This window comes from Ziziphus jujuba, chromosome 1 (genome assembly GCF_031755915.1).
Source record: "Ziziphus jujuba cultivar Dongzao chromosome 1, ASM3175591v1".
Taxonomy (NCBI): domain Eukaryota; kingdom Viridiplantae; phylum Streptophyta; class Magnoliopsida; order Rosales; family Rhamnaceae; genus Ziziphus; species Ziziphus jujuba.
In genome coordinates, this window is record NC_083379.1 from 16194362 (window position 1) to 16219814 (window position 25453).

At 34.1% G+C, this 25453-nt stretch overlaps 5 protein-coding genes and 1 non-coding gene across 9 annotated transcripts; 4 read left to right on the forward strand and 2 right to left on the reverse strand.

Moving 5' to 3' along the window:
- Positions 1–55: 55 nt before the first annotated feature.
- On the forward strand, positions 56–3223 carry LOC107420370 (derlin-2.2). Its single transcript, XM_016029310.4, has 6 exons — positions 56–363; positions 938–1037; positions 1762–1976; positions 2077–2160; positions 2389–2442; positions 2866–3223. Exons 1-6 carry the CDS (start codon positions 265–267, stop codon positions 3046–3048), a joined length of 735 nt encoding a protein of 244 aa, XP_015884796.1. The 5' UTR covers positions 56–264; the 3' UTR covers positions 3049–3223.
- A 553-nt stretch (positions 3224–3776) lies between these two features.
- LOC107420347 (tobamovirus multiplication protein 1) lies at positions 3777–9388 on the reverse strand. Of its 2 annotated transcripts, XM_016029292.4 has the most exons (12): positions 9235–9388; positions 8880–9076; positions 8351–8441; positions 8193–8245; positions 6794–6886; positions 6599–6670; positions 6298–6370; positions 6087–6132; positions 5900–5963; positions 4762–4815; positions 4459–4536; positions 3777–4321 (listed from the first exon to the last, which is right to left on the reverse strand). In XM_016029292.4, the coding sequence occupies exons 2-12, from the start codon at positions 9027–9029 to the stop codon at positions 4229–4231; spliced, it is 867 nt and encodes a 288-aa protein (XP_015884778.3). In that variant the 5' UTR covers positions 9030–9076; positions 9235–9388; the 3' UTR covers positions 3777–4228. The 2 variants fall into 2 exon arrangements, with proteins under 2 accessions (XP_015884778.3, XP_015884770.3); XM_016029284.4 differs by lacking the exon at positions 9235–9388 and having other exon boundaries at positions 8880–9223.
- A 7004-nt stretch (positions 9389–16392) lies between these two features.
- Positions 16393–16464, forward strand: TRNAW-CCA (transfer RNA tryptophan (anticodon CCA)). Its single transcript has one exon. It is a non-coding gene; the product is annotated as a tRNA-Trp (tRNA).
- Positions 16465–16651: 187 nt separating this feature from the next.
- LOC107420729 (small ribosomal subunit protein mS86 (rPPR1)) lies at positions 16652–18269 on the forward strand. Its single transcript, XM_016029767.4, has one exon. The coding sequence runs from the start codon at positions 16783–16785 to the stop codon at positions 17968–17970; it is 1188 nt and encodes a 395-aa protein (XP_015885253.3). The 5' UTR covers positions 16652–16782; the 3' UTR covers positions 17971–18269.
- A 1018-nt stretch (positions 18270–19287) lies between these two features.
- LOC107420739 (cardiolipin synthase (CMP-forming), mitochondrial) lies at positions 19288–22416 on the reverse strand. Of its 2 annotated transcripts, none has more exons than XM_048476092.2 (8): positions 21823–22416; positions 21633–21699; positions 21446–21520; positions 21228–21279; positions 20969–21054; positions 20753–20827; positions 19948–20014; positions 19288–19855 (listed from the first exon to the last, which is right to left on the reverse strand). In XM_048476092.2, the coding sequence occupies exons 1-7, from the start codon at positions 22305–22307 to the stop codon at positions 19976–19978; spliced, it is 879 nt and encodes a 292-aa protein (XP_048332049.2). In that variant the 5' UTR covers positions 22308–22416; the 3' UTR covers positions 19288–19855; positions 19948–19975. The 2 variants fall into 2 exon arrangements, with proteins under 2 accessions (XP_048332049.2, XP_048332046.2); XM_048476089.2 differs by having other exon boundaries at positions 19948–20042; positions 21823–22414.
- A 121-nt stretch (positions 22417–22537) lies between these two features.
- LOC107419789 (probable serine/threonine-protein kinase PBL23) lies at positions 22538–25187 on the forward strand. Of its 2 annotated transcripts, none has more exons than XM_016028602.4 (5): positions 22538–22983; positions 23337–23518; positions 23684–23873; positions 24157–24548; positions 24686–25187. In XM_016028602.4, exons 1-5 carry the CDS (start codon positions 22854–22856, stop codon positions 24971–24973), a joined length of 1182 nt encoding a protein of 393 aa, XP_015884088.3. In that variant the 5' UTR covers positions 22538–22853; the 3' UTR covers positions 24974–25187. The 2 variants fall into 2 exon arrangements, with proteins under 2 accessions (XP_015884088.3, XP_060674197.1); XM_060818214.1 differs by having other exon boundaries at positions 22851–22983; positions 23341–23518.
- Positions 25188–25453: the final 266 nt, after the last annotated feature.

Here is a 25453-nt window from a genome sequence, read left to right on the forward strand (position 1 = left end):
GCAGGCGAAAGAGGCCTGAGAGGCACAAGTCCGTAGTTGTCCCTGTCTCCTCCGGAGCTCCTTCCACTCACCTTCGGCCATCTCTTTCTTTTGGAATTCTCTACCGCAAAATTGTAACCCCAAAAGATCTCAAAACGAAAAAAGACCTTTTTAATTTTTTCAACAATTTGCTTCGATTCTCTGATAAGATTTGTTAATTCGGATTTTGGAAAATTGAAGTGGAAACAAATTTGTTAATCAGAAAATTAAAGGGGATATTTTGGAATGGCTCAAGCAGTGGAAGAATGGTACAAGCAGATGCCTATTATTACCCGCTCCTATCTCACAGCTGCAATTGTCACCACCATTGGTTGCTCTCTCGATGTATGTCTGCTTCTCTTCCTTTTCCTTCTTGGATTTTTTTTTTTTTTTTTTTTTGGGGAGTTATGCTGTTTTGTTCTCTTGGTTGAAGGGTTAAAAGGGTTTTTGTTTTTTTGTCCTAATAAATGGTTTTGTTTTTTATTTTATTTTTTTTTCTAAACGAAATGGGTTTGTTTGGTTTTGTTTGATGTCGGTTGGGTCTTTATTGATTTTGGGAATTCGATGATTCTTCGTTTTATTTTATTTGGGCTTCCAGTTGTTTAATTGAGTCGGTGATTGAAAAAATATATTATACTACATGTTGATAGTGATCTAGTTGTCATTATTAGCCCTAATTTTATCATGGAACTTAATTCTGGGAAATGGATTGGTATTATTGGCAGATTTTTATAGTCTTTGTTTTTATTTTTGGATTATTTGGTCTCCATTTGGCTGGATCTTTAGCCAGAGTGCTAACTCTTCTCCTTCTCAAAATTTATTTTATTAGTACTAGGGATGTGTTAGAACTTTGTAATGTTAGACAACTGTTTCCTAGGTCTTTCCTGATGTTGTTCTTATTGGTATTAAAATTTTGCAGATAATCTCACCTTATAATCTTTACTTGAACCCTAAACTCGTGATCAAGCAGTATGAGTTCTGGCGCCTCATTACCAACTTCCTGTACTTCCGGAAAATGGGTAAGTTTTAATATTCGATACAAAAAGGGTTCTTCTTAATTACGTATTATCACCCTTCAGTTAAGTTAGCTGTTTCTTTTTGTTGCATATGGAGGAATACTATAGAAAGTTTTTTCTATCACACTTGATATCTATGTCATGAGTTCGTCTAAATTTATCTGTATGGTTTTTCTTTTTCTTTCTTTTCTACCATTTTTTTTCCCCTTGTTAAAAGTAAAAATTGAATTTTAGATGTCTGCAAAAGAGGCCTTTAATCATAATTTCTGGTGGAATATTAGAGTTAAAGCTTCATGATTGCTACTTTTAGGTTCATAAATCTGACACCTTACTGGTAGAGCCTTTCATGCCGTGCAATGCTATTGGTGGCATTGTTCTATAGGGACTATTTCGGTCTCATTGGGTTTAGTTTTAATGGATTGGGAATTGTTGTTTTCATTGGCTTTGAAGAATCTATTTCACCATTTAGCTTGTTTATATTCTGCCTCAGTTTCAACATCATTCACACTATGCACTCCTCAGTCTTTGCTGTCCAACCACTATGAACTCTCCCCTTCCCCCTTACCAACCCCCACTCAACAGAAAAAGAAAACCGGTGTAATTACTAATTATGGGTCAATGACTTTCTTGATCATATATTGATGATTATTTTGATTCGCATCTTATTTATGTTGACAGATTGCCAATTATTGTCATATCTAACCTGGTTATAATATGTGTTCACCAGACTTGGATTTTATGTTCCACATGTTTTTTCTTGCTCGGTACTGCAAGCTTCTTGAAGAGAACTCCTTCAGGGGAAGGACTGCTGATTTCTTTTACATGTTGTTGTTTGGTGCCACTGTATTAACCGGGATTGTTCTTATTGGGGGGATGATACCTTATTTGTCAGAGTCTTTCGCTAAAATCATTTTCCTCAGCAATTCGCTAACATTCATGATGGTTAGTTGTGTGCTGTTGTTTGAATATCAAAGACATTTCTTGCCGAGGGTTGGTATGTAATTACTTTGCCTAAAATGTTGTTACTTTACCAATTTTACAGGTTTATGTGTGGAGCAAGCAAAATCCTTTCATTCATATGAGTTTCCTGGGCCTCTTTACTTTTACAGCAGCTTACCTGCCATGGGTCAGTGACTTCAAATTCTTCTTGTTTCATGTTGTCGGACTAGTATTACAATTCAAGATTTCAGTAATTAGCATTCATTCTAATTAATTTCCACTTTTAACTTGTTCTTTAAAAGAGATTAATTTGAGATTTATGGAATTTTGATATAAAAAGAAAATTTGATATTGTAGTTGTCTCTTGCAACTTTATGGTATGCATATAAATTCTCTTCCATTTTCGTTCCTGCAGGTTCTGTTGGGTTTCTCTGTTCTTGTTGGGGCTAGTGCTTGGGTGGATTTATTGGTGAGTCATCTTCTTTATGATTTGCACACTGTTGAGATGTGAAATTACCATCTTGCCATATTTGGCCCCTTCCAAAATACCATTGCAAATGAAGATGGTGATTCATTTTGCTGCAATTTTTTGCAATACAAGAAGCATGGCAGATTGGTTTCCTTGCATAGCATACAATTACCTTGCATAAATCTGTCTTGTCCCTGGCAATACTGCCAAGCAGACAAGCCTGTAATTCCCATCCAGAAGTTATAGTGGAATTAGTTGCGCCATTTGGAATAATGCCTGGCTGGTCACTACAAACTATCCCTCGATCCATTTTTTGTTTCTATTAGACCTTAGTTATTATAGAGTTTGTTAGCTGATTACTCTCTTTCTTCTTCTCTGTGTCATTTTTAATGACATTTCGGTTCCGAATCTGTGTCTATTCAGGGAATGATTGCTGGTCATGCATACTACTTTCTTGAAGATGTTTATCCAAAAATGACTGGCCGTCGGCCTCTAAGGACCCCATCCTTTATTAGAGCACTGTTTGCAGACGAACCTGTTGTAGTGGCACGGCCGGCCAATGTGAGATTTGCACCCCCACCAGATGAGGAAGTTCATCAAGATTAATAACTTTGGGGAATAATACTAAGTTGATGTGGCCTAGCTAGCGCTGGAGTAGCATGACCGCAAGGGATCATTGGTCTTGTAATATATGGAAGTCTAGTCCGATTTGCTAATTTCTTTTTGTGCATTCTTTATAACTTAAAAGTTCATCAAATGCAATCAAAGGTTTGTTTCTTTATTCTTCGGAAATGGACTGCTAGAGGAGGCTTAGAAAAGAGATCGAAATTATAGTAATATTATATATATATATATATAGATATAATATTTTTTCTTTGGATAGGAAAAGGATATCTTATGGAGAAGCATAGAAATTAAAAACTTCTATATCTCGGCCCATCTCTTCCTTGAATAATATACGATATTTTTGTTTTTGATATCAACAAAATATTCTGTAAAAATTATGAATATGATATGGCTCTTTGTTCTTCTGCTTCTCTATGGCAGTAATCATTCTTCCTTTAAACATGTTTTTCTCGGGTATCATATTTCTATCGTCACTTCCTGTGTTAAAGACTTTTTGAGTGGTTGAAACTTTGAGAAAGAGGGAAAAGGAGATAAATGGTTAACAAATAAATAAAAAAGCAAACATGAAATGTACAAGTTTTACACGTAACCAAAACCCCCCATGCATTAAATTGAAGAAAGGCAAGCAAACGTCACACGGGGCTAAAAGGAATTAAGCAACTGTGAAAAAGAGAGAAAAGTACATTTAACTTTGTCAACCTTCAAAATAAGCAGCCTAAAATGAATTTCTATATTATAATGTTATATCGTGTATTAATTTGTGTTTAGCAAGGGCCACAGATAGATAAATAAACAACCTTTCCAGCACACCATGATGTGATAATCCCTACAGAGAGAAACAATGCCTACATAAAAGTTACAGGAAAAATTTCCTTGTGCCCACATATTGAACAAATAAACCGCTTACGTCAAATAGCGCACTACAAAATTAATTCAAGCTACCTTCCCTTCGCAAGCTGCTGCTGCAGACAGCTGGGTAATGTACATCTCAAAATAAACAAATTTGCTTGTCCGGCCATGCCAGAATACTACATCTGGATTGCTTGTCCGGCCATGCTTTCTCTTGTTCAAATTTCAATAGCATCCAACTTCCGGACCATAAGAACAAACAAACGATATTGGGGGCAAAAATAACGCTTTAGAACAAAGACTGCCAGGGCTAACGTATTGGGTGGTATTGGGCTGATATTCTTCTGGGAGGCAATTTCCGCAAGATGTAAAGGACAAGAGCTGAAGGAAGGATCTCAACCAGCTGTCATTTGAGCAATATTTCAAAATTCGACGGTGCAGACAGGTTATAAAAGCCAAAACTAATAATAATAATAATAAGTTAAAGTCACAAGAAGGAGAAACAAAATGTTAATGAAAAGAACAAGCCTCGTAGAATACCATGTAGTAGATCATATTCAGAATAGGATGGTCCAAAACATCAAGTGATGCATCTGAATCAAAAGCAGATAGCACAACCTGCATTTGTAAGTTGTAACACAAGTTAAGAAATCTACAGCCATCCGATGTATGCTCTAATGACCGTTGTTTTACCAGTTTGGGAAAAAGGTCAAGTTCAGGGAGGTCATAGCATAAAGAATACCATGTACATAACAGAAACAAAAATAATTTTTTTCAACTTTATAATGCTAAAAATTATCTCTTTTACGAGTAGCACAGAGAATATTATAATTTATGTCTTACCACAAAGCATCTGATGAGAAAGCAGGTGAAACATATGGCTGTAACAGATCCAACCTGCAACATAAACCATAAGATAGTCAACAGAATTACTTTACCCCAAATGACTTCCTTTGTTGTTCCACTTTTTATTTGAGGGAAGGAAGCACAGTAGCATTTGCAAACTTTCTTTTCAATCAGAAACTCAATGGTTATTATATATTCCAAGAAATTGATATGCATTAAAATTTTAATTTAGAACAGAGTTGCTTAGTAAGGATTAAAATAAATTGTTTGCATGAAGAAATATCAACCACAAATCTATTCATAATTCAATTTGAAAAACATTGGTGTTTGAATGCTTTCACTACAAGTACATCACTGGATATCATGATAAGTAAAAGGAAATAACAAGCCCTAAACTAAATACCAACTCGCAGCTTATCCAACGCCGAACACAGACTCATGTTGGCGGGTCAATTAAGAGGACAACCCATTCACCTCAAAAGAAAAAATATCGCCTCTCAACACATCATACTAATATGCCTTTCTGGGCTAGTGTTACTGATTTCTATAAGTCAAATTTTTTGCAATATTTTTCAGATTCCAGTGTTACATTGCAGTCATACTGATTGATTTAAGTTACCTTTGTAATTTAATAAAGCAGAAACTAGAGTCTAGCATGATTACACATTATAGCAGTGTGCAATTTATGGCTCACAAAAATCCCACATTAGAGTGGATGGGGAAGATGAAGGTTTAAATGGGATGGATTCACCCCACCTAATAACTAAGCTTTTAGGTTGGGCTCCCATCCCATGGCACAGAGCCATAACAATTGAAAACAACAGATTTTACAAGCGTCAAAAACTTATGCAATTAGATTGTCACATCCAATGATTAGCAACTTATAGTATGATTATCAAAGAAATTGCTATCAAAGTTGATTTCTAGAGCATAATTTAATTCAATATAAAAGACAAAGAAAAATAAAATAAAATAATCCATTTCCTGACAAGTCCCTCAGTGGAATATTGTACAACACAGACAGATTATATGGTAGTAACGCCATGGTTAGGATAGTCTTATATAGTTTGCAACAACCAATTAAGCAATTAGATTTAAGTGATCTGACAACAAACTGTGAAGAGAAGGCACAAACCTCATGAAGTTTCTTCCTTCTCCCTTTAGATTCAATGGGGAAGCGTCTCAGCATGAAAAATAATCTGAAGGAATTTTAGCCAATAATTCACAAGGAGAAATGTAAAACACACAAAGAGAAAGGTACCAGTCAGTAACAGCTGATGCTCTAAATACATTGACTATCAAACATGATTGAGAACACTCACCTTCCCCCATACAGCAAGAAACCTAATGCAGCTATAAATGACACCGCTGGAAGATAAAAAGTATAACAATGAGCATGCATGACCAAAAAAAAAAAAAAAAGAGCATCATTGATAGATATAAATTTTATACAAAGAAAAAGGCAATATAATGTCTCAATATCAAGAAATGGACTTTCTAAAACATATAGCATGAATAAATAGAAGGGCAAACCTGCAATAAATATCTTTCCAATGAATTCCACAACACTGTTGTCATCTATCCAGAGGTATATCCAGATGCAAACCTGATGAAAACACTATTCAACAATCTACACATAGCCATAGAGTAAAGTAATGTTCTAAGAAAACCAAGAGAGACATGGCTATTAACGCCACCGAACTTGGTCTACACTATGTAGAACTTGGTTGATGAAATAAATTCCACTAGAGATCCCAAATAAACCAAATGAGTAATAACAGCACGTATCACATAGAAATCAAGTATATACGAGAACATATGAGATTAAGCACACCTGTATAAAATACACTGCACCATTAACCGAAATATAACATATCCTGAGCTTATCTGTTGGCAAGCTTCTCGCCTGCTCAAAAGAGTAAGAAAAAGTACAGAATTTCAAATTGCGGTCAAAGTCAGGGCTTTTATTTTTTATAATTAAAAAAAAACAAACCTTAAACATGCAAAGAATTGAACAATATGAACTTGCCTGGTGATATATTTCTGCCCAAAAAAGGACAAGAAGTGTGTATGTAGAGAAGAACAATAATCCAGGAAGATCCAATAACACCAATATTAGGACCTGATTCAAGATGTGAATAACACATCTTAGAATACAAACCTTATAAGCCATAGAATTCGGAAAAGGTAAATTGTTATTTGATTCCCAATTCTAATGGTGATCCACTAAGATCTAAGATCACATCAGAAAAATTTACTACCAAGAAAAATTGACTAACATATAGCAGTTGGTTGGTCAGAGCACCTGTACAACAAATCACTCCATCACAGTCAACCATAATACTTATAAGCGAAGTACAAAAAAAAAATATATACATATATATATATATAAAATGATAATAAATGGTATACATAAGAAATCATAAAACATGCAATTGGCACAGAGGTGTATTTTAAATTATCTAAAGAATTTTGTTGTGGACGATCAATTTCAATGTTAATATCAATTTTTTTCTTTAGTGCCCAATTAAACATATGTTACTGGAAGGAAAAGAGAATGACGGACCACAATACAAGGAACACTCAGGCATTTAAAATCAGTTGTTTCTACCAAATCAAAAGAATATAAAATAAATAAGCAAACCCTATTATTTAGTCATTTAAAACAATTATTCTTCTCATCCGGTAAAAATTTACAGGCAATAACTGACGACAAACGTGGGATGTAAAAGAAAAGGTATAATTTGGACAAACAGAGAGAAGATGGTGCAATAAGAGTTGGAATTTTGTTCTCCATCAGGAACTAAACATCAGCAATATCGAACATTATTGGAAACCAGCTTGCCTAAACTTAGAAACTAATTAAAAATAAATTAAAGCAGTTACATACTGCTCTAGAAGAGAAAATAATCTCATTTCTAATATGGTAGAATAGTTGTGCTCCAACGCATGTCATTCAGAATATTAAAAAGCTTTTGCAAAAACTGATTTTATTAGAGAAGGATTTCCCCACTTTAAATATTTTTTTTTTCCCACCATGATGTGGAAATTTTGTCCGTAATTATGCATGACATCATAACAACACTCCAAAGAAGAAAAATGACATACTTCGGTTCCACATCTATTAAATTTTACAGCATTTTTTGGGAAGCAGCCAAAATATAAAATTTAGAGCTTTTTTGGAAATAATGAACATAAACCTAGTAAGGATGGCTTTAGAGGTATCTAAAGACATTGAAACTGCAGAAGTTCACCTTCTATATAATTCCGTAAAACTTTAATGAAAAGGAAGCGATGGTGACAAGCACCACGTTCGGTGTTATCTTTATCTTTTCACCTCATCCACAGAAGAAAAAAAAGATATATATTTATATGGAAAATGGAGTGGATGAGAAAAAAGGATGCAATAGAAACTTCAGCATACTAACCTTTGGATGCAAAATAAAAACTTGCTTGTGAAATCCAAAAACAATTGCACGTACTGCAAAAAAAATAAATAGACTAATAATCAATGAATTACATAACATCTAAATGACATAGTAATAATCAAAAAAACTCTAAATTTCAGTAAGCCTCAGAATATCACCTCCATTAACAATAAAATTCATAAGATGAAAAACCTTCTGCGTAGTCCAACCATATTCTGGTACTCTCAGTTCAATCCTAATCAATTGAATCTGCAGATCACCAAGCACTGCTGATAAATCTTTTTTATATTTTTTTTCTTTTCTAGCCAATCATACAAAACTTAAATAACTTGGGGACAAAATCAGCAATAGTTAATCTGGTCTACATCATCAGCACAAGTCTTAAAAATTCAAAAAGTGTTGCGATGGTTTCTACATCTAACTCCTCATCTTCTAGCCTGTTACAATGTAGAATATGATATAAAAAACACCCATGACATTTTTTTTTCCAATTCTTGAACACCAAAATGGAAAGCTACATAGAAAACGACAATTAGTTCCAAAACCCCAATAATTTCCACAATCCCGATCCCAAAACAATAATCGAATGCGTACAAATCCTATACTAACTAGTAATTAACCAAACAAAGCATGAAAGTGAAAATTATATATGTATGTATATATATATATAGCGGTAAAGGGAAGGACCAGAGCAACGGAGGAAACTAGGGCATAAGCAGCGCAGAGAGTGTAGAAGATGCCGTCTTGCCAAGAGGTGGAGTCGTTGACCTCGTCCCACCAATTGGAAACTAGAGCTACGACCTCCATAGGAGCCAAGCTCAGTGGCATTCTCGTCATTTTTTGGGTGGTTCAGTTTCGTAGAGCTTCTTTTCCTCCCTGAAGCTCTGCCGAAATGAAAAAATGAAGGTCAAAAATCGGAGAAACCGTAAAACCTGACACCACCTTTTTTTATTATTATTTTTCTGGGGAAAACCCAGCTCACAATCAGATAGAAAGAGTGAGTGAGAGAGAGAGAGAGAGAAACAGAGAAAGACGAGGCTACCAGACGGTCTAAGAGACAGAAAGGACAAAAAAAAAAAAGGACTGGGCTTCAGGAATTGGGCTTTTTCGTCTTTCTTCCCACATCCTTGGTCACTCTCACCTAAGCTTCTACGGGATTGACAGCCAGTGGTGCTGTGGTGGTTGTTGTGCTTGTGCCAGTGTTCTTTATTACCTACACTTGTTCGTTTTCTTCAATTTTTTAAGGTTTTTTTTTTTTTTTTTTTTTTTTGTTATTCATGATCTTATCCTCTGCTTTTATTTATTTATTTCTTTTTCTTTTCTTTTTTTTTTTTACCCCAATTATGCTTCCCATTTTATTTTTGCTATTATTCCGTATCTATTTTTGTCAAAAAAATTCTTAAGTTTTCTTATAATAAATTATTTTAAGCTTCATATTTCATAAAAGCGTATTTGATGTATAGAAATATTAGGTGAAGTGCTAAAAATCATTTTATATTCATGTAGAAAACAAGGGATTTGGCACCTAGAAAATTTTGATTTAATAAAACTAGAGAGATTGCTGTCACTTGAAAAATTTTATTCTTGTAAATATCATTCAATTTGTTACATCGTAATATCATCCATCATAAACTTATGACAGATGGGATGATAAACAAAAGTAGTAGGGAATGCCAAGCTTTTTCATGATGTCAACCATCATGAACGCTTTATTATGATGTAAAATTTATTTGTTTTGCTAAATGAAAATATCGAAACTAGATTCCAAAGAAGCAAGTATATGCTCTGATTGGGGACCCATTACCTTGTAAGGTATTGACATATGGAGTGGGTTTTTTTTAATTAATGGTAAAGAAAATTAATTACTTGAACAATGAGTCATAAAATGGTAAATAATAGCGAATTACAAAACAAAGAAATTCAAAAGATTGAATATGACAAAGACATGTGAATTATCATATTTTATTGGGGGGTGGAAGGAAAGGAAAGCTACAAACAGCAAAACACTTGGTAAGCAGCAGGCGGGGAATTATTTTATGTTAAATAATAAATAATTAATTGATTAGTTGCCTTTTGCCGCGTAGTTGATTAGGTATGCTGGGAGAGGGCGGCAAAAGAAACGTAACAAAGAGCGCCTAAATTTCGATGATTACTACTTTGAATTTGAAAAAAAAAAAAAAAAAATTTAAAAAAAGGGTAAAACTGGAACCTAAAAGAAAATAAAATGAAAACTCGAAGGACGAAATGATCACGTGGTGCAGGTGAAGGTGATGACCGATTCGCTGAGGTGGCGTTTTAAAGGAGATTCTGCTTTCGACTGTCACTTACCTTCAGTTGGGCCCCACGCCACTTTCCCGACACTATGGTGGCCGCTCACATTCTGCCACAAAGTTACTGCTCTTGCTCACACGAACGTGGCGGGAAATTTCTACTCGGATGACGTGGAATGGGACCGATGGATTCGGATTTTCACTTCTCTTTTTTTCTCTCTCTGTTTAGGTCATGTTCCCTGTTATGATTAGGAAATGATTATCTAAAATATTTAGTTATTAGATTATGTATTATTATTTTATTAATTGAGAAATAAATATAATTTTAATATAACAAATACATATATAAAAAAATTTAATTAATAAATTATTTTATATGCATAATTATGGAATAATATCATATCGTTTAAAATTGTAACCAAAAAATAAAATAAACTATAGAAAAAAATAATTGTTTTTTTGAGTTAAAGTGGAATTATATTATTTGAACACACAAGAATAGGGATAAAAAAAATCTTGATTGGTGGGGTTTGTCCCTTTATCTTTGGTAGTCATATTTGTTTACATATCCATTTCGCTAAAAAAGAAAAAATGTTTTTCTTTAAAAAAAAAAAGAAAATGTTTACTTTGAGGTTTTCTATTCTTTTTAATACATTTATTATTATTATTATTTATTATTTTAGCTTACGTTTGTACGCTTGATTAGCAACTTCTAGTTTGTAGATCAATATTAGTCTTTTCACGTCAATAAAATTCTTGATATATGTTTTATTAATAGTTTGTATATTTTATTTTTGTGATATTTATATAGAAAAGAATTTTCTATTATGATATTTTAATAAATTTTTCATCAAAATTTCATTTTTTGTTTAAGAGTTGATATATAAAATTATTTTTTAAATTTAAATAAGCTTAAACGAAATTCACTTTATCTTCTTAAATTTGAATGCATCACCTAATTCATTTATATGACCAAAATATATTTAAATCTTAATCATTAAAATAATATAAAAGCTAATAATAAATGTTTTAGTATCTGTTTGACATAGATTTTTGGGGTCAAAAACTTTACTTGTAGGTTAAAAGCTATTTTGTTAAAAAGTAAAAGTGTTTAACAAGACTTAACAAGTATTTGCTAACCAAAAAAATAATTTTTTAAAGCTCTTTTGGAAAAGCTCAAGTTTTGTACTTCTCTTGAAAGCTCTTTTTTTAAACTTATATAGAAATTCAATAAAAATTTAACATACCTTTTCAATTTACAACCAAACACTTATTAATTTTTTAATAAATTTTTTTTTTTTTTTAAATCTACCATACAAAGCTTTACAGATTAAAAATATACTTTTATGGGATATCTCAAACAGACTCTTAGTAATTTTCCCATTAATATCCTCATATATATATGCATATATATGTTTAGTCACTTGTGACATTGATATGATATTATAATATTATATATATAAATATATATATATATATTATATCAATGTTTTAAATTTAATTTTAAAAAACAAATATTCAAACCAATTAAAACAAATCTAAGAAATCTAACGAGTATGATAAATTACTTTATTTTAATATATTATAAAATCAACCTTATAGAAAAACTAATCACATATATATATGGTGGTAGCTAATAATATTGTAAGAGTACTAAGTCAAAGTTTTATGTTTTAACAGTCAATGGTCATATGTTTATAATATGCATGTTTTCCATTGTTTGAGTTTTTGTACCATGCATGCAGCTTGCCTTTGCATTCCTGATTATCGTGGAGACCCATTCTTTATGGGGTGTTAAATTTCCTGGTTAAATAAGGAATCAAGACAGATTAAAAATCAAAATTTTAGGTTAGAGTTAGGAAGATAACGGAACTTTTATCCGATAGACTTAGCAATAAGAATAGCAATTTATCCTGCACAATCTAAAAATCATGGTGCACCGTCCTTAAAGGGGCAATTTTTCCTCAGTAAGTTAAGGTTGTGGGGTGGGTTTGAAGCAAAATTTTATATCCCGAATTAAGGTCGGGGCAGGACCGAGGAATAAAAACCCTGCTCCCAAACTCGGCCCAATCTTTATACTTATTTATTTATTTATTTTGATATTTTTAATTTACCTAATTATTAAATAAATAAATATAAATATATGACTTTGTCATGTGTGTACTTTTACAAACTTTATATATATGTATTTGAAGTTTTGGACCATTGCATTATATTTTTGAAATATGTATTTCATTCTAATTTTGTATTTTGACATCATTTATTTTATTGTACTTTTGTTGCATTTTAGATACTTTATTTATATTTTATTCGCAAATAAAATTATTTGTATATAAATTTCTCCAAAAACAAACATAAAAATTATATCATAAATGAGTTGAGTTAAGGAAATTCTTGCCAATTACCCCCCCCCCCAAAAAAAAAAAAAAGCAAAGTGGTGGTGCAGGGAATGGGTTGCTCTGTCCCGATAAACATATCCACGTTCTCACCCTGCCTCTAAAAAACCAGGAAAAACCACGGGACGGGAATGAAATTTAAAAAACCGACCTCTACAGCTAGCAACAAATCATGTGGAAACGAATTCATATCGTGTCCATGTCCTAGGTTGGAATTGGGGAGATAACAGAAATTCTATTCGATAAACTTAGTAACAGATCTGTGGAAACGAATTTGTATCGTGTCGTATTGTATTCTATTTATATTAAATTATACTCATTCAAGCATGATTTGTTAAACTAGTTGGTGAAAATATTCATATTCAAATTCATTTTTTAACTCAACAATTCATTCATTACATGACTCATTAACAATTTAAGGTTTTTTGATGGACATAAGTTAAGCATGAACACATTACTTATTTGGCCCGTTTGACCCATATATTTTATATTATATTTTTATAAAATATTATTTTTATTATATAAAAAAGAAGAAGGAAAAACTGACATTTGCTATCAACGTATATATTACCAAAAATATATATACATATATAATGTTTTTACCAATCAAAATATATTTAAACAAACACAAAATAATAATATTATATTAGCAAAATAAGAAATATACTTTTTTTTTTCACGAAAAGAGAAATGAAAAAACATAAATTATTTAAAACACTACAACTATATTTATAAAACTAGATCTATTTTTCAATTATGATGCAATTACTAAAATGCCTCTTTTAATGAGTGAAATGTATCATTTGGGAATTTCATTTGTTATGATTCATTAACATAACGGGTATTAATGAATTAATTTATTATCAACCCAAATTGTGTTAGTTAAATTCAAACAGCAAATGATTTCTACAGATTTTAAAAGATTTTATCAAATCTACTTTCCAATTCCTATTCTGTCTTATATATATATATATATATATACATTATTAATATATATTTGTATATATTATAAATTTTTTTATACTTAAAATAAAATTATATATATATGAATATATACTATATTATTTTTTAAAATAGATATATTTTTGTTGAAAAAATTATTATTATTATTTTATTGTTGAAAAATGGGGAATTTCCGCCGCACTCTTATTTCCTTCTTAGAGATTCCTCGCTGGACCCAATCCTGACTTAAAAAAAGATTAATTACACTGCATATTTTTAAATTTTTTTTTAATTATAATTGAATACATTGATATATGTGATAATTACAAATCAATCCTTATCATTACCACATTAGTGTTAAAGTTGACGGAGAAGGATTATAATAATCATTTGACACAATGTGATCTCTTCTTGATGATAGAAACGTTTCAATTTCAATAACAAATTACATAAATGCAGTATAAATTTGATTTCTTAGTTTATTAAATTTTTACTGGTGAGATTTGACCATCTGAGCCTTTGAACCATGTGTAGCCAAGTTGTCATATGGTAATAGAAAAGGATTTAAGATGTGATTAAATTAGAAAAGAAAAGCTTCCCAAATTCTCCCAGTTTTGATCGGTTGCTCTTCTCTCTGTATATAGTAATATCCCACCTCCCTATTCCATCTCTGTCACTCAATCTATGTACCAACTGCTCTCTCTCTCTCTCTCTCTTTGTGCATTTTTTATACACTACAATTCTGCGAAAAAGCCTAAGAAATTCCACATCTCTTGGGCCTTTGATGGTCCTTCTCGACCGGTTGATGTAACAAGTCAATTCCAATCCCTCACAGACTGCTGCTTTGGACAGTTTGCTTTAAGGGATTATTGGGTAGGTTTTTCCATTTTCTCCTCTTTTTATTTCTTAACCCTCCATCCAATGTTTCTTATCTGATTTCGAAACCAAAGATTGTGTGTATGCAAAGTAGATAATATTGGCCTTTTTTTCAACTGGATCACTAACGTTTAGTCTCAAAACATTGGTAAAAAAATAAAATAAAAATAAAATTAGAATAAGAGCAGTAGAAAGTTAAAACCAAGTTTTGGTCCTTTTTTTATTTTTAATGGAAGCCAATGGTTTACGGGGTGGATTGTTTTCTGGCTTGGGTTATGGAATGCTAGGGCTAGATATGCCTTTACACCAGCTACAAAACCCCCCAAATCTCAAAACCCACATCGTGTACACCCCCAAGTGGTTAACCGTAACCCATTTTTAATCATCAACCTTACCCATTTTCAGAAGAAACGTAACGACAAAAATAAAAATGAGATAAAGAAAAACCCTCACCTATGTTAGTTTCCTCACTTCTTCCTCTCTTTTGCGTTCTACCCTCTCCAATCGTTTCTATACTGGATTATGGAGGAAAATCCCTTCCTTTTTCACTCCAAAATTACTCTACATACTGTTGGGTTTGGTTTTTGCAATTTTACAAGCATCTGGCGTATGGAATGGCAGTGGCAAAGTTTCAAAAATCACAGTTATGTCAAATGACTATTATACCTTTTTTGGGTCAACTTTAACACTAATGTGATCCCTCAACTTTAACACTAATGTTGTAACGATAGATATTGATTTGCAATTATCACATATATCAGCATATATTAAGTATCCGATTAAAGCTTCCAAAGTGTAATATAATTAACCTCTTAAAAAAGAAAATGTACAGGCAGAGTATTGGGAAGGTCGCCTTGGCTCAACCAGTTTTATTGTCATTCCTAAACTGATCTTTTTTATTTTTATTTTTTTTGGTGATTGATGTTTAAATTTTTTTCTTTGTTTGCTTGAAATTGATGTTTAATTAGATTATTTTTAACCTTTTTTAGCAAATATGATTGGTATAGACCTTAATCATATGCATTAACCTAATATCGATCTGCCAATATTATAGATTTGGCTGTTATACAAACACATAAAAGGATATTTGCTTGTTTGTATTATAATTTTTATTTTTGATTAATATATTTATATTAATTTGAATAAATTATATTTTATATGCGATCATTAGTTAATTAACGTGTATACGCGTAGTGTACTATTGGTTAATCGTCCCCACATCGTTACAGTAATGTATAATTTTCATTCCATCAAGAACCAATATAGTATATGGTAAATTTTGTCAATTAAGGACAACTCAACTTGGCATTAGCGAAGGAATGTGCATTAGCCATAGGCAATCTAATACTAAGTTATGAATTCTTAACTATAGGCTTATTTTATTCTATTTTTTTTCCTATGACACTTCGAATAAAGTAGTAACACAAGAACAAAGAAGATAATATATATATATTTTTTCTAGTCATTCTATCATCATCCTATTCCTAGCCATTTGATTTGTATAATGGTGTCAACTTTTTTTCCACGAGGCAAAAAAGAGGCTTCGTTGGCACTCATCAACGGTAGAGTACGAAATTACAGCGATTTATTTATGTGAGTCTTCTCAAAGCTCAAAAAAGAATAAACAAAATTTACCCACCCCACAAAAAAAAAAAAAAAAAAAATGATATAGTTACTTAACATACAAAGATAATTTAAGAGAGTCCTACTCCAACCGGATCCGTGGCGCAATGGTAGCGCGTCTGACTCCAGATCAGAAGGTTGCGTGTTCGATTCACGTCGGGTTCAATCCCCGATTGTATCTTTTCTTTTTCTTGTTTTTTTTTTAAAATTTTTTGGCAGGTCAACTGGAATTTTTACGATAATCAGACAACTAAGAATCTATGGAAATATGTCAACGGCTCTGCATAACAAACTATCTGATTTACCACTACACTCGTCTACACGTAACATTTCCCCTGATAAATGCAAAATCCTCATTCTCTCTCTCTCTCTCTCTCTCTCTCTCTAACTTTCTTTCTTCGTCTTCTACTCAACTGACTACTCTCTTCTGCAAAACCCTAGCTTTCCATCTACAACAAAACCCTAAACCACACCTCCAAAACCATGTCTCTCTTCTCTCGCCTCCGTCAAGCTTCTCTCTCCCGCCGCCACTTCTCCACCATCCTCTCCCCAAATTCAACAACCCCACTTTCTTCCAAAGAGAAAACCAGAGCCGCACTCTCTCTCCTCAAAACCGAAGAAAACCCTAACCGCATCGTCGAGATTTGTAAAGCCGCCTCGCTAACGCCCGAGTCCCACCTCGATCGTATCGCACTCTCCGTGGCCATTAACAAGCTCTCCAAGTCCAACCATTTCGAAGCCATCCGCGAATTCATCGACGACCTCAAATCCCGCCCCGACCTCCGCACCGAACGTTTCGCTTCCCATTCCATCGTTCTTTACGGCCAGGCCAATATGATTGACCACGCCGTTCTCGCTTTCAAGCAGTGCCGTGATCTGGGTGTTTCCCATTCCGTTAAAATGCTCAACTCTTTGATTTTCGCTTGCATTCTGGCCAAGAATTACAAAGAGGTCAATCGGATTTTCCTCGAGTTTCCGAAAAATTATGGGATCGAACCGAATCTGGAGACTTATAACTGGGTGATCAAGGCGTTTGCCGAGTCGGGTTCGACTAGCTCTGCGTATTCGGTGTTGGCAGAGATGGATAGAAAGGGCGTGAAGCCAAATGCGACGACGTTTGCGAATTTGATTTCTGGGTTTTATGCGGAAGAGCGGTTTGATGATGTTGGGAAGGTGACGAATATGATGGAGAAGTATGGGCTTAGACCAGGACATACTGCATACAATGCCAGGATTCTTAGTCTGTGTAAATTGAGGAGGTCGGCGGAGGCCAAGGCTTTGTTAGATGGCATGTTGGCAAGGGGAATGAAACCCAATTCAGTCACATATAGCCATTTGATTCATGGGTTCTGTAAAGAAGGGAATTTGGACGAAGCCAAGAAGCTATTTAAGAGAATGGTGAATAGTGGTTGCAAACCGGATAGTAACTGCTATTTCACCATGGTTTACTTCCTGTGCCAAGGGAATGATTTCGAGTCTGGCTTGCAGTTTTCCTTGGAGAGTATGGAGAAGAATTGGGTTCCGAATTTTTCGACCATGAAGACTCTTGTAGATGGTCTTGTGAGTATTTCAAAGGTAGCTGAGGCACGGGACCTTATTGCCAAAATCAAGGAGAGAATCACCGTAAATGCAGATAAATGGAATGAGATTGAGTCCAGCTTGCCGCAGTAAAGGTATGTGCGCAATCAAGTAGTGTTAGATGGAAACCATGAAGAATGAAATTATGACAAGAGGAATATTTACATGAAAAGGGATTATTTTTTTGTTTCCTGGAGTAGAGAAAATTCATGATTGTATTTTTCTTGTTGAGTTCTTGACCCACATTTGTTTGTTACCATCAAATGAAAGATGAATTTTTGACATAAGACAGTGTACCATTGGAACTGTTTTGGATATGGATGGTGGCTCTGGAATATGGTTGATCAAGCCATCATTATGCAATGAAACTTGAATAAGATCTTCTTTCTCAAGACTTTGTCGAATTATTGATCAATTTGCCTGATTGCCTCTGGCACTGGTTTGTTTTATCATAGTCTGGTCGTTGGTTTTTAGACGGCATTTGATGGGAGAAACATTTCCAATCATGGAGCAAAAATGTATTCGTCTATGTTCCAGGTTGTATTTCTTCTGGTTGAAGACGTTTAAGTGCATTCTGTAATTTGCTATTGTAATCAGACTTCAACCGGTCATCTCTTTTGAACCTTTTCTCCCATCCGATAACAATGTTTCTGTAGTGCCTGTTCTTTTGAGTCTTATCGATTCACACACCCTTCATTTCGGTTGCGGTTGATGATGTGAATTTATTTTATAGGAAATTAGACTTGAAAGAGGGTGTCATTTTCACGTACATGCCAAGTCTCAATGCTATTTCAATGATGTAATCATATTTTTAATAAGTATTAATATTAGGTTAATTTAGCATGTCAATGGTGTAATCATATTTTTATTAAGTATCCATATAAATTTAGCATATCAGTGTGAAGTTATCATCAATACAACCTCAAGAAAATAGCATAAATATTAGGTTTTGGCAATAAAATCCTACCACATGATATCCTTATATCATACCAACTAAAGCATAAACCTATTGGGCCAAGTTGAGCATTTTAATTTAAAGTGTTCATAGCCGTAAAAGCTCGTCACGCTGTGTACGTGTAGGCAGCCTGTAATTATTTTCTTTGTTGTTTTTTTGTTTTGTTTTGGCTTTTTTTTTTTTTTTTTTGGGGTTAATAAACCCTTTCTTTGTAGTTTTGGACGGACGTTAACATGTGAACTTGAGAGGTTAATTACAAAGGTCTTCGTATATGACATGATTCTAATATTAATATTATACAGCTTTTCTATGTTATATAATTGTCACTTCAGGGCAAGCCCATTCTTCGGTTTGGTAGACAAATATGACATCTTGAAACTCAACCTTAAATTATTTATATGGTACAAATAAATAGAAGGGAAAAAAAGAAAAAAAAGAAAAAAAAAGAGCAACACTTATAAGGAGCTTGCCGATACCATTTCAACCTACATTATTTTGTACCACAATCAAATTGCAAGTTATAATATATCACGAGAACAATCATCCTTTATTCCCAAAAAAAAGGAAAAAAAAAAGACAATTCTTTGCACATAAATAACTAAATGGCACATCTAATTAAATCAAATCAATTTTCCTTTCCAAATGCCTCAACGCTTCGCACCATCAACCCCAACCGTCTGGTGAGATCTTTGTTGGGAACGATTTCCCTAATGACCAGATAGCCGCCTTTCAACTTTCTCATATCTCATACAATTGCGTGGATTCGCAGCATTTACCCTCATTTTGCTTCGAGTTGACTTCCCAGCTTATCTTTCTTCAACCTGGTAGTATGTACATAACAAAACTGGTTCTTGAAAATTCTTAACGGTGAGGTGCATCTAAAACTCAATTTGTTTTCTGACAGACTTGCCACATTGAAATAATTTAAACTAGGGTTTCCCAGCTGTCAATGCAGTTCTTTTCCTCATGTGTTGTGCTCCATAAGCTGCCGTGGAAGCAACTGTCGTTGAAGCTACCAACCAACTGCATGAATGGAGAAAAACAACGGACACTTAAATACACAGATAAACCAAAGGAGCTAAAGAATATATAAAATGAAGTTGTCACCAAGTCACCTCAAGTATGTGATGTATGACTGAGTTTCTAGTGTCCCAAATTCTGGTTGCAGAAGAGCTCCCGCAACTAAAATCAATTGGAAGACTGTATTCAGCTGTCAACATACACAGCTTCTTTTAAGCATCTGTTATCTCAATCAACAGCAACTAAAAATATCTAGGTGATTTTTATTATCCAAGTTGTACTATTAACACTACGAACTATCATACCACAATGCATAAATCTCAACAAAAGTTTTTTTTTTTTTTTTTGGCTGAATATTTCAAAAGGTGATCTTGGGAACACACAGCTTGAGAATGATGCCAATCCAGAAATAATAAGCAATTTTCCAATCAACTGGAAAATTCAGAATGCTGTTAGGCTTACAAGTTATGAATTAGGACACCAAATTGAATCCTTTCATGAGAACATTACTTGATCTTTCAATTCAAGTAAATTATTGGTTTAGCATTCCCCACCCCCTCCCCAATAAGAAGGTGCAGGAGGATAACTCAGCCTGTTCAGCAAAGAATGGTAATATAAATATAACACTTTTCTGTAAATCCCTTCTTTATTGTCTGTCACCAGAAATTCAATTCTCAGCTCTGAGGTTCCATTACCGAGCGATGAATAATAAACAGGAACACACTGACAAATTGAACTCTGAGGTTCCATTGCTGAGACTAAAAATAAACAGGAACACACAAGCTTTTGGTACTGCTTAGACGACATCAAGCATCCTGAGATGGTTCTAGTAGTTTCCAAGTGTACTGTTTCTACCCTAAACATCATAACAAAATAGATCTGAGAAAGAATAAAACTTACCTTGCTAAGAAAGAGAGGTTCAACTTTCTGACGATGGGTCCCATCAAGGTTGAAAAAATCAAACCAACTTTTCCACTAACAAAAGAAAATTTAAAAGCCGCAAAAAAAGAGGTTTTAGCTTCATATTTAATCAAGTTTCTTCAGGCAAAATAATGACCGAGGATAAAGGAAAAAGAAGAGAAAAATCCGAAAACCAAGTATAAATTTGGCATTTACCTCCCAGCCCAAGCCAGAAGCTCTTTGATAAATTGCACCGCCAACGAGTCCAACATCTCGCAACACAATGAGTCCAACAAGTCCAGCTTTACAACCCAAAAACTAAATTTAGTTAGTCTACTTAGCGGAGAGACATTGAAGTATATGCAAGGAGCATAAACCCATATTCTAATTACACAACTGTTATGGCGCTCTACTTATAAAGACATATAAAATATATGTATATATATATACATTGGAAAGAAAATTGGATACTTACGGTGAAGAAGATCCTTATGTACCATTGCTAAAGCAACGCATCCAATAAGAACCTTAATTTATCATAGGAAAAAATATCAAGTGTCAAAAACAGACATCCAAAGCACTGACTAAAAAGCAATCAATCAAAACCATTACAACTTGGCTTCAAATTCGACCCAAACCCCCAAAAAAAAAAAAAAAAAAAAAATTAAGAAAAAAAAAATCTTTATAGTTTACCTTATCAGCTAGGGGATCAAGATAGGAGCCAACAACAGAGTTGATTTTCATCTTCCTTGCTACGTATCCATCCAGCTAAACAATGCAAGAATGATTATCAATCCAGCTAAACAATGCAAGAATGATTATCAAAATCATTATTTTTTTTTAAAAAAAAATTTATTGACACAATTAACATTGTCCATACCCAGTCAGTTGCCCCAGAGATAGCCAAACCCACCATTGCAGAAGAATACAATTCATTCGTAATCATCCTGCATACTCATTGTTAATTGCATTTCTAATTCCTAAGTAAAAATGTCCACACATAGAAAAAATCATTGGAAAAAAAATAAAAATAAAAATATGTGAAATAGGCATAGAGAATGAATTTATACCATCCAAGCACAGGACCAGATATTAACCGACTAATCGATATCAAATTCGGCAAGTTTACAAAGCTCTCAACGAAACCGTCACTCGATGACTCCTTAAAATCAACCCGATCCAGCACGATCCGTCCGGAGGATGAGACCGACTCGAATTTCAATCTGAGAGGAAATTCGGTTCTTTTCCGAAGCAGATTCAAATTCAAAGCTTCGATTTTCCGGCGAACAACACCATTCAGCGGAGTGGCGGACTGCGAGAGCTTCCATGGTGGGAATGAGAGGAAGAGCGGGCCTTGAAAAGGGATTATCCAATTGGAGAAAGGAGATAAGAGTCTGGTAGAAGGTTGAGATGGCAAGCGAAAGAGCGGGTGGTAGAGAGGATGTGCAAAAGGAGAGTATATAGGAGCCGAAATCGAAGAGTTTGTGGCAGTGAGGAAATTTCTGGATCTGTTAGGGTTTCTAATTAGGGCTTTCAGTGATCTGCAAACCGCCATTACTGAATCATTCTTCGAATCTGAGGGTTAAAGATGAAGAAGATGATGAAGAACATCATTAGGCTTTTGCAGAGGTTTAGGACTAAGGGCGACACGTAGCACGTGCATGGCATGCGCACGTGTTTTAAGTCCTGTGCTTACAAGTTGACTTTTGGACTTTTTCCAAGCCCTTAGGCCGACCCAATTTGGAATTTGGGCCAGGGCCCAAGTCAAAGGAAATTTTTGGCTATTGGCAAGGGAAGTGGTTAAAAACAGTTGGTTAAAGCGGAAAATGGTTGCGCGTTAGCTGTCTGAACTTTTCCGACTCTATCTCTTTCAAAGAAGATAAAACTTATCTATATTAAGCAAAAGTTTGACCCAACCCAAAAAACTTGTTCTTTCCCTTAACCATTTCAGTTTTATGAGCTTCCTTAAAACCCAATTTTTGTTCATTTTGAATTTGCCACTTTGGTATTTGTTATTGGATTGGCTGATTAAAGAGTTGTGGAAAAAAAAAATAAGTAAATAACTTTTCAAGAAGAAAAAAGAAAAGGGGTTAGGAAAGAGATGAACTGCTTAACTTGTTGCAAGGTTGAATCCAACAATGGTATTCCCAATGGGAAGAACATTAAGGAATGCCCTGATGGAGGTAGGAGAACATTAGCCTCCATTGTTGCCAGTATCTCATTCAAGGCAGGTAAAGGAATAATCTAAAAAAAAAAACACTAAATTCAGTAAGTGGTTTTTCAAATGCATTTGTTGGTGTTTCCAATTAAAAAAAAAAAAAAAAATCCTGTTTTATTAGATTCACTTTGTTATATGCATTCTACTTTTATAGTAGCAAAATGATAAGGTATGCTGTTTTTGATCAACCCTGCAATAATGTTGACATAAATTTTTTTTCTCTAAACTAGGGTGTTGAGGATTTTAAAGAAATTTAAATTGTTACTTGCTTCCCAAGAATTATATATTTTAGTTGTTTGAAATTGTTATTCTTCCAAATTATCAATTTGTACCATGTTTAATTTGTTAATCCTTCATTGGATGCAGGTAGTAGTAGGCACAATTATTTGACCAGAGATTTGCTAAAAATTGGAAATGCAAAAATATCTGCCAAGGAATTTACATTTGAGGAATTGGCTGCTGCAACTGATGATTTCAATCCTAATTTCTTGTTAGGCGAAGGCGGATTCGGAAATGTCTACAAAGGGTACATAGACAGTATTCAACAGGTCTATCTCTCTCTCTCTCTCTCCTTCCCTCCCTCCCTCCCTCTATCCATCTCTCACATAGACATGGACAAATAAATGCAAACATACTCATCTCCTCTGTGCTTGGAGAGCAATATAAAAGTAGGCTTCAAATGGTTTCCAATTTCTTGTTTTGTTTTGATTCAGGTTGTGGCTGTTAAGCAACTGGACAGAAAAGGATTGCAAGGAAGTAGAGAGTTCTTTGCCGAGGTCTTGATGTCAAGTGTGCTTCAACACCCAAACCTTGTCGAACTGGTTGGCTATTGTGCAGAAGGAGACCAAAGACTCTTAGTGTATGAATATATGGCCAATGGATCTTTGGAGAATCACCTTCTAGGTATGAATTTTAATTGCCTTTATCAAACATATGGCCCTTGATGGACCCCAAAAAAGGCTGTGGACTCCATTAGATCCTATGCAAGAAAAATAAGAAATTAAACTAAATTCTGCTAACAAAGTTACAGAATTGGAGCTTTGGCCGAGCTTTCAATGTTGATTCAGTTTTATGGTTTACTCCGAATTTACGAAGAACCAAAATCAAACAAATTCATGAAAAGGAGAACCCCAAGTAAAATGCCATATTGCATACTAAATTGATAATCTTTTTCCTCTTCTTTCAGAATTATCTCCAAATATAACCCCTCTGGATTGGAAAACCAGGATGAAAATAGCTGAAGGAGCAGCAAAAGGACTTGAATACTTGCATGACATTGCCAAACCACCCGTGATTTATCGCGACTTCAAAGCATCAAACATATTATTGGATGAGAATTTCAATCCAAAGCTCTCAGATTTTGGACTTGCTAAGCTGGGCCCGACAGGTGGCAAGGAACATGTATCTACAAGGGTGATGGGGACATATGGTTATTGTGCCCCAGAGTATGCTTTAACAGGTAAGCTGACAACAAGGTCTGATGTGTACAGTTATGGTGTAGTGTTTCTGGAGTTGATCACTGGAAGAAGAGCTATTGACTATGCAAGGCCAACAGAAGAACAACACCTAATTAATTGGGTATGTAAAAGACTAAGAAAATATCAATTCCCTCATAATTTTCTATCCAATTCCTTTTGTTAGATATTTGAGATCTGAAATTTAACTATCAAACAAGGCCTTGATATTGACTGTCCTTAATTTCTTCCGTCTTATAGGCAGAGCCTTTGTTCAAGGACAGGAACAAATTTTCATTAATGGCTGACCCCCAGCTTGAAGGGAGATTTCCTCTGAAGGGTCTGTATCAAGCTCTTGCAGTTGCAGCAATGTGTCTCCAAGAGGAAGCCGAGACCCGACCTTTGATAGGCGATGTTGTAACTGCTCTTCAATATCTAGCCATGCCAAAAGAAGACTATCAGAATGCCAAGGATAAATCAGGTAGCATTTGTGGGCATGTAAGCTCATTGAGAAGAGGGAGTATCCATGGTGGAGACCAAGAGTCGTAACATCAGGGAACAGTAGGTCTTACAACTTCATGTGAACAATCAAATCTCAACCTAGAATTACATTTCCTAGAAATGAAATTCCCACCCTAATGGTCTTCCAGATTGTGAAGTAGATACAATATGTATGAATATGGCCATAGAAAGTGTAAAGTTCAATTGCTGGAACTGAAACTTGTGGGTTTTATATTAAGAAAGTTTATGGTCTTGGAAGTCATAGATTGAGTTCTTATTTGCCTCTCAAACTGCTGATGAAAATTGTTCTTTCATTTGACCCCTTTCAGAAAATGGGCTACAATCACCTCTTATGAACCTTGGCCAACAATTTTCCCAGTTTCCAATTCACAAGTGCTGTATTGTGGTTTTTATTTGCATAGAAGCCAAAAATATTTGCAAGATGATAAAATCCTACGGTCTAAGAAATTATTTTTCCATAATTTAGTAATATACGTCTAATTCTTACCACTAGAGATCAATTGGCCA